General features: G+C 41.6%; 1 protein-coding gene across 6 annotated transcripts in view; it reads right to left on the reverse strand.

Moving 5' to 3' along the window:
• The window catches only part of add3a (adducin 3 (gamma) a), a 95,200-nt gene that overhangs the window by 31,464 nt on the left and 50,904 nt on the right, over positions 1-12,832 (reverse strand). For 4 of the 6 annotated variants that reach the window (XM_063883200.1, XM_063883202.1, XM_063883201.1 and 1 more), the window contains one exon: positions 332-576. In XM_063883200.1, coding sequence (XP_063739270.1) covers positions 332-526 — 195 coding nt within the window. In that variant the 5' untranslated portion in view covers positions 527-576. Of the gene's footprint in view, positions 1-331; positions 577-5,666; positions 6,039-12,832 lie in introns of those variants that run through there. The other 2 variants (XM_063883203.1, XM_063883198.1) reach the window with 1 other exon arrangement.

Below are 12,832 nucleotides of genomic sequence, written 5' to 3' on the forward strand. Positions count from 1 at the left end.
ACTGTTCACCTGCATTCAAGCTCAAACTTGATTGTTCAATAACAATCAGATTACAAATGCAAACCAGAACGCTACAAGTAAAGGCCTGGAATTTACAGTAACCAGTTTACAATAGAATGGATCCCATCGAGCTTTGAGGACTCTATGGTCTTTGCACTGTAAAGAACAAATGGAAAAACACTGTTTGTGGATTTGGCTGAGAGCATTATACAGTTTTCTACACCATTTGAGAAAGTTCCAGTGTGTCAATTGTAGGTTTCCTCTAGACAATCTCCCCGTACAGTAAGCACTGCATGCATTACTCCCGTTTTAAAACTGAGTTAACACTTACGGGGCTCTGTAAGATCTGTGTGACACGCTTTTTTTGCTCCAGAACATTGAAGTCCTGCCGCAGGTCAGGCGACATGTTCTTGGCCCTGATGTACTCCGGATCGTTGACGTCGACCCGGTCAAAGTAGCGCTCCTTAGTCCCTCCACTGGGCGGGGGTGGGGTGGTCACCACCCCCTGATGGTTTTCCGCACTCATGCCTGAGTCTCCTTACTCGCTCTCTCTATGCCCGCCGCTCTGACGCTCACCTGAGAAGAAAAGGATAGGGGTGCAAAAGTCAGAACACAAAACATGACATTTTAAATAAATAGGGTTAGGGACAGAATGTACAGGAATTCAAACTGCATTTGCCCTTATGACAATGTGGTAGGAAACATAAAAAACGTCAATAAAGATTCATGTGTACTTTTATAGATAAAATCTTACTGTATGCTGCCATTTTCTCTCGAATAAACAACTAACGCACAAACAAAGCCTTCACTAATGGACAGCAAAAAGCAATGTATTACTTTTCAACTGAAAAGAAAACCTCCAGCTTATGCCAATTCAATTTACTGAAAAACAACATATCACAAGCAGATTACGGGGTCGCAACTTGTGTTTGTCAAACAAGGGGAGATGCTGCTCCTTAAAGCAAATAACGTCCTGACAGAAGAGTTGTGTTCCGTACACATGCCATGTTGAAACTGTGATTAGTGAGGTCCCTCTGACACACCTTCCAACAAAGTGCATAAGGAGGACAGGAGCAGTTTCGTTTGAACGTGCAGGCCTTGACTGGTAAGGTGGTTTACTCCCTCCGTGCATTCACAGGTCAGCTGGCATGACAACAAACCTTTTGCAGGATACAGGAATTGTTACAGTAAAGCATCATGAGTGACTCTCAAGTGCTTTGTTGTTATGGCAACGGAAACAGCCAATAAAGGTAAAAGGAAATACATGTTTGTTATGCATTTGTAATAGTTGACTTTGTGAAATACACCTTAAAGAGGAAATCTTACAAAAAAGCAAAAATGAAGAATTTATTGATTATTGTACAGTTTTTGTTTTTTTTTAACCAAAACCCTATCTGTTAAAACTTAACCAAAGACGAACTTGAGTAAGAATAGTTCACTTGTTGGTTTAACAGTGTTCTGATTTTTACAATTTTCGCAAGCACTTTATCAAATGTATAACCTCCTGGGTAACATACAAAGAGAGAGAGAAAGACCATATATTACTGCATTTTCCAGACTCCCTTGCAACACGGCTGCTGTTGCAGTAGCAAAGATAAGCTGGTGGTGTATTAAGAAGAGGCGGGGCTTAGGGGAGCTCTAACAGATGGTGTCTTGGCTTGAAGAGCAGGGGAATGAGAGAGAGAGAGAGCAAGAAAGGGTTCAAGAAAGGAAACCCACCGCTTTTTGCTTTCAAAAGCCAAGTGGTCAACAGCAGGGGGATCAAAATTTGGGGGTTGCTCTGCCAGTAGTGACTCTTTCTCCACTTTATAGCCTTTTCTCCGTATGATGGTTAACAGGGGTAGGTGAGGAGGGAGGGAGAGGTGATTTGTTTTGCGCGCCGCTAAGCTACTCACTCAGGTCAAATGCCACTTATAAAGATGGCTGAGATTAGTGCGGTGACACAGCCTAGTGAATAAAATACTGAGAGAAAACAAACAATAAGTTTAAGAAAAGCCTTGCAAATGAATAAACATGTTTTTTTCCTCCTATGACCACATGTTTTCAATTTCCGTAATGGATGAAAAACACTTTTGTATTAATATGCAAGAAAGCCAGCAACAACAATCAAAACTTCCTCTATGAAGGATTACCAAGGGCCTTCACATTATGCGTATTCATCAATGCTGCTTCCTCTATTACTGGATTCTGAGAAGTCAAGTGTCCAATGCCTTGCTCAAGGGCAATTCAGAAGTACCTCCATTTGGTTGTCAATTGCTTCTAACAATTACATGCTCCATTCGTCATTTAAACTGGTATCCTTCTCAAAACTGCTCTATGCAGATGATCTCTGTTATTTTTCAAAGACATGTGAGAAGTCAGAGACACAAAGTTTGAGGGAAATTTGAACATTTTTACCACAAGTCCAAACCAGAGAATCCATAAGAGCACAAGAGACCTCTCGCTCAGTATCTGATCCCACTACTAAAGCTGTGATTTACACTATGGAAGCAAATAAAAGCCACCCAAATCCTGTTTAATAAAAGGCAGCTGGGCAGAGAAGAGTTACGTAAACTGTTATTGAATTCATCCTTCTTTGTGCATGAACTATTTTAATATGCACAGAACAGGCTAGGACAACACGCAAAATCACGTGTTAGTAATGGGACTATAGGCACAATGGATCATTGGAAGAATACCTGAGGAATTAGTTTCAGTTGTGCAATATGTGTCCAACATCGTGTACTTGTCATCAGGGTTGCAGCTAACAGTTTTTTCTTTATTGATTAAATGTGGCAATTATTTCCTAATTGATAGAATTGTTAGATGTACAACATAGAGAAAAATGTCCATCCAGTTTCTCAAAGTCAAAAGTGATGACTTTAATTGTCTTGTTTTGTCAGTACAAAATCCCAATGTGTTCAGCTTAGTTTCAGTAGTCACTTCTTTAGCTCTGATTCCTTTACTTGTAGTGCTTTTTTTTTTTCTGTTGTACGTCTTCAAAGATGCTCCAGTGCCCAAAAGTAGGGGAAATTTGCTCATGTCTAAAATTTGCTGAATGAGTGGATTTCTAAATGCAACAGCTGTACCCTCACCAAAACAGTGCCTTTCTCCTCCCTTTAGTCACACACATGCACCGGTACACTATCCGTGCTCTGTCACAAGACACACAACCACAACCAGCAATCCCAAGCATGAGCGTCCAGCCTCCCTCCCTCCGTCGCTCTGGATCAATAGATCATTGTCCCCGTCCCGAAACCTCTCGGTCTGGTCATGTCCAGAGAGATCAACGGTTTGGAGGGTGAGGGGGGAGTGGCGTTGTTGGTTTTGGGCACATTTAATCTGAGTAACGATGAAATCTGAGCCTGGCTTTATTGCATCAAAATATAATTCAAATGTCATGCTTCACCACAGATTCTACTTGTGACTCTATCAAACACTTACTGAACGAGACACAGTGAAGTTTCCCGAACAATTGCAGCAGTTAAGATTCCGTGACCGACTGGAAACTGCAGACAATTGCCCTTTAAAGATATGGCATTGGATGACATCGCTGTATTGTAATTGATTAAGGCTCCATTATTCTGTGGCAGATAGACGAGGCAGGCTGTGTTTACTAAAGGGCGCTAGACTGGAACAGCTGCCCTTAGGCAAGGTGAATGTGACCTCTCACCCTGTGACCTCCACTGACCCTCCCCTTCCTCTCGAACCTGTCTTCATCAGTGGGCTAGTTGTCCATGAAAACTTCCCCTATAAACAATAACTTGAAGGGTGCTATAAAACAAATTACTGCTATTAAACTCACCATGATGACAATGTTTTGGGTTACCAGGTGTTACACAATTAAGGCTGTGGAAACGTTAACTCCATCTAGTAATGTAACAGCTTACTTGATGAAAGACAGAGATTTATCAAACACTCCCATGTTTTCTTCTTTTAAATGAACTGAAAACTAACTTAATAATCAATTGTAATAAGTTTTGATAACTAATACATACATTTCCTGGTTAAAAAAAACTGTCAGAAAGTAACAAAAAGCTGATGATGTTACTTAAACCCGAGCTAACTTAGTGAGATGATTTGTTTTGTCTGACTGATGGTGCAAAACACAAACATATTCAAATAACTATCACATAAGACGGGGGGGGGAAGCTAAAAAAATGAAGTCGTATAAAAATGTAAAAATAATAAAACATAAAAATATATATAATTCAAAGTGTAATAGTAGGCCATTTGCTGCAGCTCATGCATTGAGATTTAAGTGACTTATAAAAAAAATAATATGTGAAATCTCAGAGTCACGCAATCTTAAAAAAGAGACATTTTGATATCATAACTTTACCATTAGAGCTGCGAGTGTGCTCGCCCATAATGCCTTGTGGTTCTCTGACATTTAGAGCTGGAGTAGTGCCAGTACCTCAGTCAACACATAACTCTCCGTCTTTATCTGATAACAGCCAGCTTATCTGTAAGCCTACGTCCAAACCATATATCTGCAGCTCCATCTCTCTGGCTGGTCCTGTCTATATAGTGTGCTACATCTCCGTCCATTACTACTGACCTTTTATTTTCTTTCCTTAAAAACACAGCAGGAAACAAAATGAAAGTTACAATAATGCTGATGAATAGCAAGCAGTCAGCACATACACGCTGGATAAGTCGTCCACCAGCCACACCACACACTAATCCACACACACCTCATATCTTTATCTGGCCTGGGGGAAGCTTCAAAGCGTGGCTGCTTGAGTCTCAATGAGCTGCCTACACTAAAAATAGACAAACAGCCTTTTGGGTTACGTTACCACCCCAATGGCAACAATACCAGGAAAGAATCTGTACGTTGGCTAATAATATCCACACACGCTTTAAATGGCACAGTGAGTACATGCAAAACAAATATGCACTCAGTGTAAACCCTGTAGGGCAGATCCTACACACACACAAAGCTGAGGAGCAGGTGTGTTTAAACATGCCTGCATGACTGTCTAACTCACCAGCGGTCAATGTGTTTGTCAGTAAATGCAACGCATGGAACCGCTGGTTGCATTTTGCACGAGAAAGCAACACACCAACATTATTGACCAGATTGCAACACACTCAACAATACGAACACACTTTGATTCTTTCTAGGGACATCCCCTGAGAAAAAAGGTTTTCAAAAACACTATGTAGAAGGCTGATACTTATTACTGCCGTGACTCTAAACTAAAAGAGCGCCTTCCTTCACACCCAACCTCTTCTATTCTGCACATTCGAGATAACAGCCACAGCTAATCTTCTCTGGTGCTCACAGTCAAGGCACTGTGGCTGCCAAGCATGTTCAGAGTGCAGGAGTGTGTGTGTGTGTGTGTGTGTGTGTGTGTGTGTGTGTGTGTGTGTGTGTGTGTGTGTGTGTGTGTGTGTGTGTGTGTGTGTGTGTGTGTGTGTGTATGCCCAGGCAGCCTTACTAACAAGGAATTCCCCTAAAACTACAAATCAGTTTTCGGAATCGAAGAGGGAGTCATACTTTGGCAGCTTGTGGGAAAAGAAGAAAAACTGTATTTCTCATTCTGAATGTATGGGGAAAAGTCTTCAAAATACTCTAGTTAGTAGAAATAAGGACATATAAATAATTAAATCCACATGTCCAACAAGGTGTAATGGCACAACAAACCAGCCCATAAACAAATAAGACAAGCCCAACCAACCTTGTATTTCCTGCTTTGTCAGTGAATAGGAGAGAACGGGCAGTAGTAGGAGGCGGCTGGGGCAAAACACATGTCTCTGTTTTTCTCTGCTGCTCACTGTCTGCGCTTGAATTCCAACAGTGTCCCAGAAAAGCCAGGGCAGAGACGAGAGGGATAAGGAGCGGGATATGAACGCCAGAGAGTAAAAGCCAGGCACAGATTAGAAAGTCATTCAGTCCACTTCTCCGTTCAGATTGTCCACATTGATGTTTTGTCTAGCAGGTTCCCCTAAATTCCTGCGGGCTCTGCTCCTCGGCGCTCAACAGAGAGAGGAGTATGAACAGCTGTGAGTGTGTATGTGAGAGGATCTATGTGTGTGTGTGTGTGTGTCGTGTCCCCTCTGCAAATGGGGGTGTGTGTTTGTGTGGAAAAGAAGCTAAAGAGACCACGTGACTTGGGCTTAATCCCCCGCCCACTGGCTAGAAGCACTCATACATTGAGGCAAACACACACACACACACACACACACACACACACACACACACACACACAGGCTGCTAGACCAATCAGAGCTCAGACTCACACACTAATCACACCTCCTCCACTGTCGCTTGCTCTCTTCCTCTCTCTGTTTCTAGTCATCATTTTTTCTTGCCTTTTTCTTTTTCTCTTTGATCCATTCACTTTCTGCTCCCTCTCCCTCTCCCACAATCCACAATCTTCTCTCTCCGACTCACTCCCTCTCTTTCTGTCCCCCATTCATACCCCATGCTTACCCACCACCCCTCAGGCGACTGTACGAAAGGTCAGTGTTTATGAGTCCGGCTGGCAGGATGGTAACTACATCCATCCAACCTGCTGCAGCCAAAACTGCATGGTCTTTACAGCCGCTTCAGGGTGAATGTTATCTGTGGACTGAAACACACAAAAATAAAGCCAGAGGGTTTAATTTGTCAAAACTAAAATGTCACAATGTCACAATGTCACAGCCTAACAATCCGAGGTCAGTGTAAACCACATCACAGCTGAGAGTGATTCAGTGTCTTGCTTAAAGCCATACTCTGTTATAACCCTGGCATCAATTTTTCTGTTGATATTTGTTACTGTTGTTTGATTTTCACCAAAGCTGCAACTAATAACCAACTTCAATCTTGCTTTTCTACAGTGCATTCCAGAATGGCGCCTAAAAAACTACTTCCACAGAAAACAAGTTTCTTCATTGTTCTAGCTGTGTTGTTATTGAGACATGGTACAAATATGCGAATGTAGTGATCAAATAATAGCTCTTCATACAGTCTTCTCATCAGATTATTTATCTGTTGTTCAATCACTTTACTCGCTGCTGGTCTGCTGTTTCTGTGTGGTTAATATGTACATGCTGTTCGGCTGGTCCGGTTTCGCGACTTTGTACGATGTTCTTCCAACCTGGTGTGTTCATGAGCTTTAAATGTTTTTGTACCAACATTTCCACATCATTTTTGTTTTTTCAAATTGGATAGGGCTTTCGCATACAATTTCCCAGTCAGGAACTCATTTTTCGGATGATCCCAACAGCACACGAATGCAGCAGAATGCCTCAGCTTGCTCCAAAATGTAATCGTTCTTCGTTGGACCCTACCACCAGACAGACAGACAGACAGACAGACAGACAGACAGACAGACAGACAGACAGACAGACAGACAGACAGACAGACAGACAGACAGACAGACAGACAGACAGACAGACAGACAGACTCAGTGTAATGCACAAAATGAAGATAGCGATACTTTCATTGTAATAATGGAATAATATTGAAATGTGTTTCTATAAACTGTTTGTCCAAGCGAGGTTATTCTTTAACTTCGAACTGTGTTGTAAAAGTATGTCCTTATTTCACTTGGCACCAAATGTTTGTCATAAAGTCTTAACTTTATTTGTTGATGCCAAAGGTTTTCAGTCAAGAGCTTCACGGTGATAAAGAGCTGCAGACTACGTTTATTGCCATCACATGATAGCTTAGATGATACTGTAACAACAAGTACTGCATTGTTTTGTTTTATGATTTCTAAATTTCCAACTGCTTCTGATAACAGCAACCACAGCTGTGTAAGAAGGTGCTATAAAGCGGAGAGAGGGTTGTGCAGGGGCTTCTCTAGGCAGACCAATGTGTAAATCAGGATTCATGGTAAAATAAAAGTTACAATTAATGTGACAATCCTGAGAAAACAGTCCTGGATAATGTTGGTGAAATAATGAGTTAATCTACATACCCCACGTGTAGGATTGTTTTGGTTTAGGTTTGTGTGAAATGTTACTCTGAGCCATCAGTTAACCTGAGGCACTCATGAATAAAACCAAAAAAGACAATATTTTTCTTAACTGGATTGAATCTGTATATTGTGTTTTTTTGTATTGAACCAATTGTTTACGGTTGAACCGTTTTTGAAATCGTCTTTTTGTTGGTTAAAATATAACATTTTCAAATTTAAATTAATTAACATGTGCAGTTGGGTTAGTTTAATGGATGATATATGTTGTTATTTAAGGATTGAATGTTGTGTACTGTGAAACCTTATTCTTGAGTCAATTATCCTTACCGGTCTGTCCCCCAGACCGGTGCACGCACGCGCGCGCACAGCGCACGCGCGCGCACACACACACACACACACACACACACACACACACACACACACACACACACACACACACACACACACACACACACACACACACACACACACACAGGTTCTGTCGCCTCTGTAAAACAGGCTGATTCTTCATAATTGCATCACATGTGTGCAAACGTGGAGCATTTGCTTGGGGGGCTTAAGCTGGTTTGTACCAACAAACAACAGTTATTATCCTGCTGCCGCCATATGACTAACTGTTTTCCTCTATACAAACAACAACAGTGTGCTATTATGTGCTATGGTACTAAATGTCATTTTGAGCAATCCTTTTAGAAAACAGCCCTTTTTGTATTAAGTACTTTTGGGGGAGTGTTTATTTCAGCACTGTCTTCAAGACAACGTGACTATAGTGCAATAAATCTGTAATGGAGAGAGGGCACACTTTCAGTCCAAAAACTTGCTGACAAAGCAGATCTCACTGAGTGCTTGATCAATTTAAGGGAAACTGGGCTGATCTGCACAATCTGCTGCCTTTACTGATTGATTGGAATCAACATCTGCATGGCGCATCATTGGTTATATTCTTGTTTTTAGAACAATATCAAGGACAAGTAACAAGCAGCAGACTATTCCATTTCATATTTGCTTATTTCATGATTGATTTCCCATAGAAAGACCATTAACTTTGCATTTGGCTCTGTAAATTATGGATTCTGACATTTGTACTTGTCATTGATATATTAGGTTCTTCCGTATTGCCCCGTCCTGTATCTGCACACTGCATCCAACCGCAGTGCTGTGGGTTTGCCAAGTACACACTGGCATAGAAAGTAGACTCCTCCTGGATGTTGGTGCATCACTCAGCACTTTATGCCACACAGCCACGCACACACACAGCCACACACACACACACACACACACACACCACACACACACACACACACACACACACACACACACACACACACACACACACACACACACACACACACACACACACACACACACACACACACACACACACACACACACACACACACACACACACACACACACACACACACACACACACACACACACACACACACACACACACACACACACACACCAGCTGTCACTGCCAGGCCTGACTCAGGGAAAAAGAGCTTTATACACAAACACACCCTGCAAAATAGTGAATACTGACGCTGCTAAACAGATGTAAACACAGGTCACTGTATGAAGACCCTGCACGATAGATTTGTGTAACAGCAGTATGATTGGCTGTGCGTGCTGCTTATGTACTATACAGTTATCAAAATGTAAAATGTATCTTCAAAAGTAACTTCCCTCTTTTTCAGAACGTTTAAACAACCATTCTGAATTAAAACACAACTGTGATGAATGCACAACAACTGGAATGACAAACTAGGAATAAACACCACTGTCGAAGACAAAACCTGTTTTACAATCTTAACTTGATCTTTATATTTAATTTGCTTAAACCAGGGGTGTCCAAACTATGGCCCGGGGGCCAAATGCGGCCAACGGGGCATTTTATATCGGCCCTCAGCAAATTCCAAAGTATAATGGAATATGGTTCCAACCTGAAACTTTTGTTTTCTTATATTGTACTTCTTAAATATATATGTCAAAATACATTTCACAGTAGTATTGTGTGTGTTAATTAGCCCACATTTCAAATAAAATATGTCAAAGTTGAAAACATTTTTTCTAACAAATATAAGTAGCTCGTAACAAGCTTCAAAAATAGCCTTCCTTGTTTCTCTTATAAGCAATTGGAAGATTCTGTTTTAGGGGTTAAGCTGCTCACAAAATAAATAAACCCTATGGAGAGCTATGTCGTAGGCTGTTGGTTTTCTTAAAGGATTTTCAAGTATCAAGAATAATTTACCTACATTTGATTGATTTAGATCAATCTTATGAGGCAATATTCCTCACCTCTAGTGAGTTGCCCAGCCCTTCTTACCTTTTTCTGAATGTAGAAACACATCAAAGTGGTATACTACCAAGACAATGCCTAAGAAGCTCTGTCTGACCGGTTGATAACAGCACGCTGGTGTCATAATGACAGCTAATCATGACCTTGTGGAAACCCAAATCACTGTTATTGCTTTAGGTTGACTCATGTGACACATTATAGACAAGGTCAGACTAAACCCCAGCAGTCATAAAGCACTTGATTCTCTGCCATCTCCTCACAACTGTTATCAAGTCTTGTGATTACCGGGATTACCGCACACCATCGTTGAGTAATTCCATATTTCTGTTGAAGTCATCCCCACCTTGACCTCTGTGATAAGCGTAAACCAAACACAACAGAGAGGAAGACCTGAGGGACTGCATGCTGGTTTCCAGTTACTGACAAAGCCCTGCTATCAGCGTCTGTCAGCGTTTCCCACCAAATGCCAAGCGGTGAGAGGAGAGGAGTGATAGGGCACGTTCACTGACGCTAACTGTTCAGGAATGTACTAACACTTTAGCTAATGTTTGGGACCTCTTAGCTTTTGCCAAAGACCAGAAAGAATGGTGGCAAGACCCCACTGTGGGAAATTGACAGATGTGCTAATGCTTGAGAAAATAAGTTAATGGGTATAAGGAAACCCCACTGACCTAAGAGCTTGTTTTGACTACTTTTACTTCAAAACACCATTCGCCCACATGACTTGGAGGTCAAGTTGATTCCCAGAGGACATTTTAAAGCCACACAATGGCCAAAATAACTCCTAGTAAAATCATGTCAGTTCTTATGTACCATAATGTTTGTATCAGGAGTCAAACTGCAGGACAGATTGAGGACGAGAAAGCCGGTCCGGACGTTCTCTGTATCTGACGTTTGCACCCAAGGTCCCAGACATTCAAAATAAAATGAGCTTTAGTGCGGATATGTTGCTGCGGGTGCTGGTGAGGCAGTAGAGAAAGGATTCAGGGAGTATAGTTGAAGTATCATTGTAAATCCATTAATTTAAAGGCTTACCAGATGTCAAAACACTGCAGTTATTACACATACTGGATTAGTCAATACAATCGTCGGCGGGGAGGTCACATTACGTTTCGCTTGTGTCAACACAGTGGTGTCAGGGAAATAAATCACTAAATCAGTTAGATACAGTTATATATACACTACTAATTTGTTTGCCAGTTATGTTTAAGTGACATAGGGCTTGCTTGCTTCCTAGATTATGTTTTCTTATACTATGATGCACTACCTTTAAGTAATGCATGCAAGTTGAAGAAATATTCAACAACTGATTGGTACATGATTCATGAGGGTGACATATTTTTCTAACCTGGACCACCAGAGGATTTTTCCACAGAACCATCTAAGAAGTCATCACTTAAAACTGTGGAAAAGGATGGATGAACTTGGTATTCCTCCACTAATCCGATCAATGGAGGTAGCTTTAGTGCTGTTCTTTCCCACTTAAACTACGCCTGTGTCTGCGAGTAGCTTCTCACAGGAGCTGATTGGTCCAAACCACTGGTGTTTGGTCTGAAAAGCATTACTTGAAGACTCACAAGATGGATTTTTGTGTTATTCCGTTATATTCACAACAATCCAAAAACAAAATAATAATATGATTTGAAAAAAACCTGTGGTGCCTCGTATATATGCCTGAAGTCTTACATGAGTTGGCAGCAGTTTACAGCAAACTCCTTTTATAGCAGGCATATTCAAGTGCAACAAGGTAAAGTAAACACCATGTTAAGAGCCTCTTAGTGTTCTCGTCAGCGCACTTTATGATCGTCAGAGGAATCTGTGCTTCAGTGAAATGGCCTTTAGTCTTTGCTGATCATTTTTTAACCCTTCAAGGCAGAAGAAGAGCCCAGTATTGCATTACCTGCTGTACACAAACACACCCACATCCAGAGTAAAGCTGTCACTTCTCTGTTTATGTAGCTCTTAACAGCCTGTCTAGTTTTACACTTGTATAGTAGTGATCCTAAGTAGCCTCTAATCCATGTTTGAGGGGTAAAGAGGCATTAAGAGAGCAGCCAATGTTTGACACGTTCAGATTCCTTTCCTGGAGTGCTCACTGGGAACAATGCTGTCCCTATCTGAGCAACTGTGTGACTAAGAAAAGAGAAAGAGTAACACACACACACACACACACACACACACACACACACACACACACACACACACACACACACACACACACACACACACACACACACACACACACACACACACACACACACACACACACACACACACACACACACACACACACACACACACACACACACACACACACACACACACACACACACACACACACACACACACACACACACACACACACACACACACACACACACACACACACACACACACACACACACACACACACACCTTCCTCTGCCTCAAGGTTTAGGTAGATCGGTAACAGTTGAGACAGAGAGCAAGCAAGGAAGCAGAGTGTGTGTTATGTGTTGTTACTACTTCATTTCCTCTGTTGATGGAGAGTCAACGAGGCCTGGAAGTGACAATGGGAAGTCACTGCCCAGTCGTCACCTCGGTCAAATGTGCCATTCCAGGTCAAGTTCAGCGAACAGCCCTTTAATGATAGATC

This window comes from Eleginops maclovinus, chromosome 5 (genome assembly GCF_036324505.1).
Source record: "Eleginops maclovinus isolate JMC-PN-2008 ecotype Puerto Natales chromosome 5, JC_Emac_rtc_rv5, whole genome shotgun sequence".
NCBI lineage: Eukaryota > Metazoa > Chordata > Actinopteri > Perciformes > Eleginopidae > Eleginops > Eleginops maclovinus.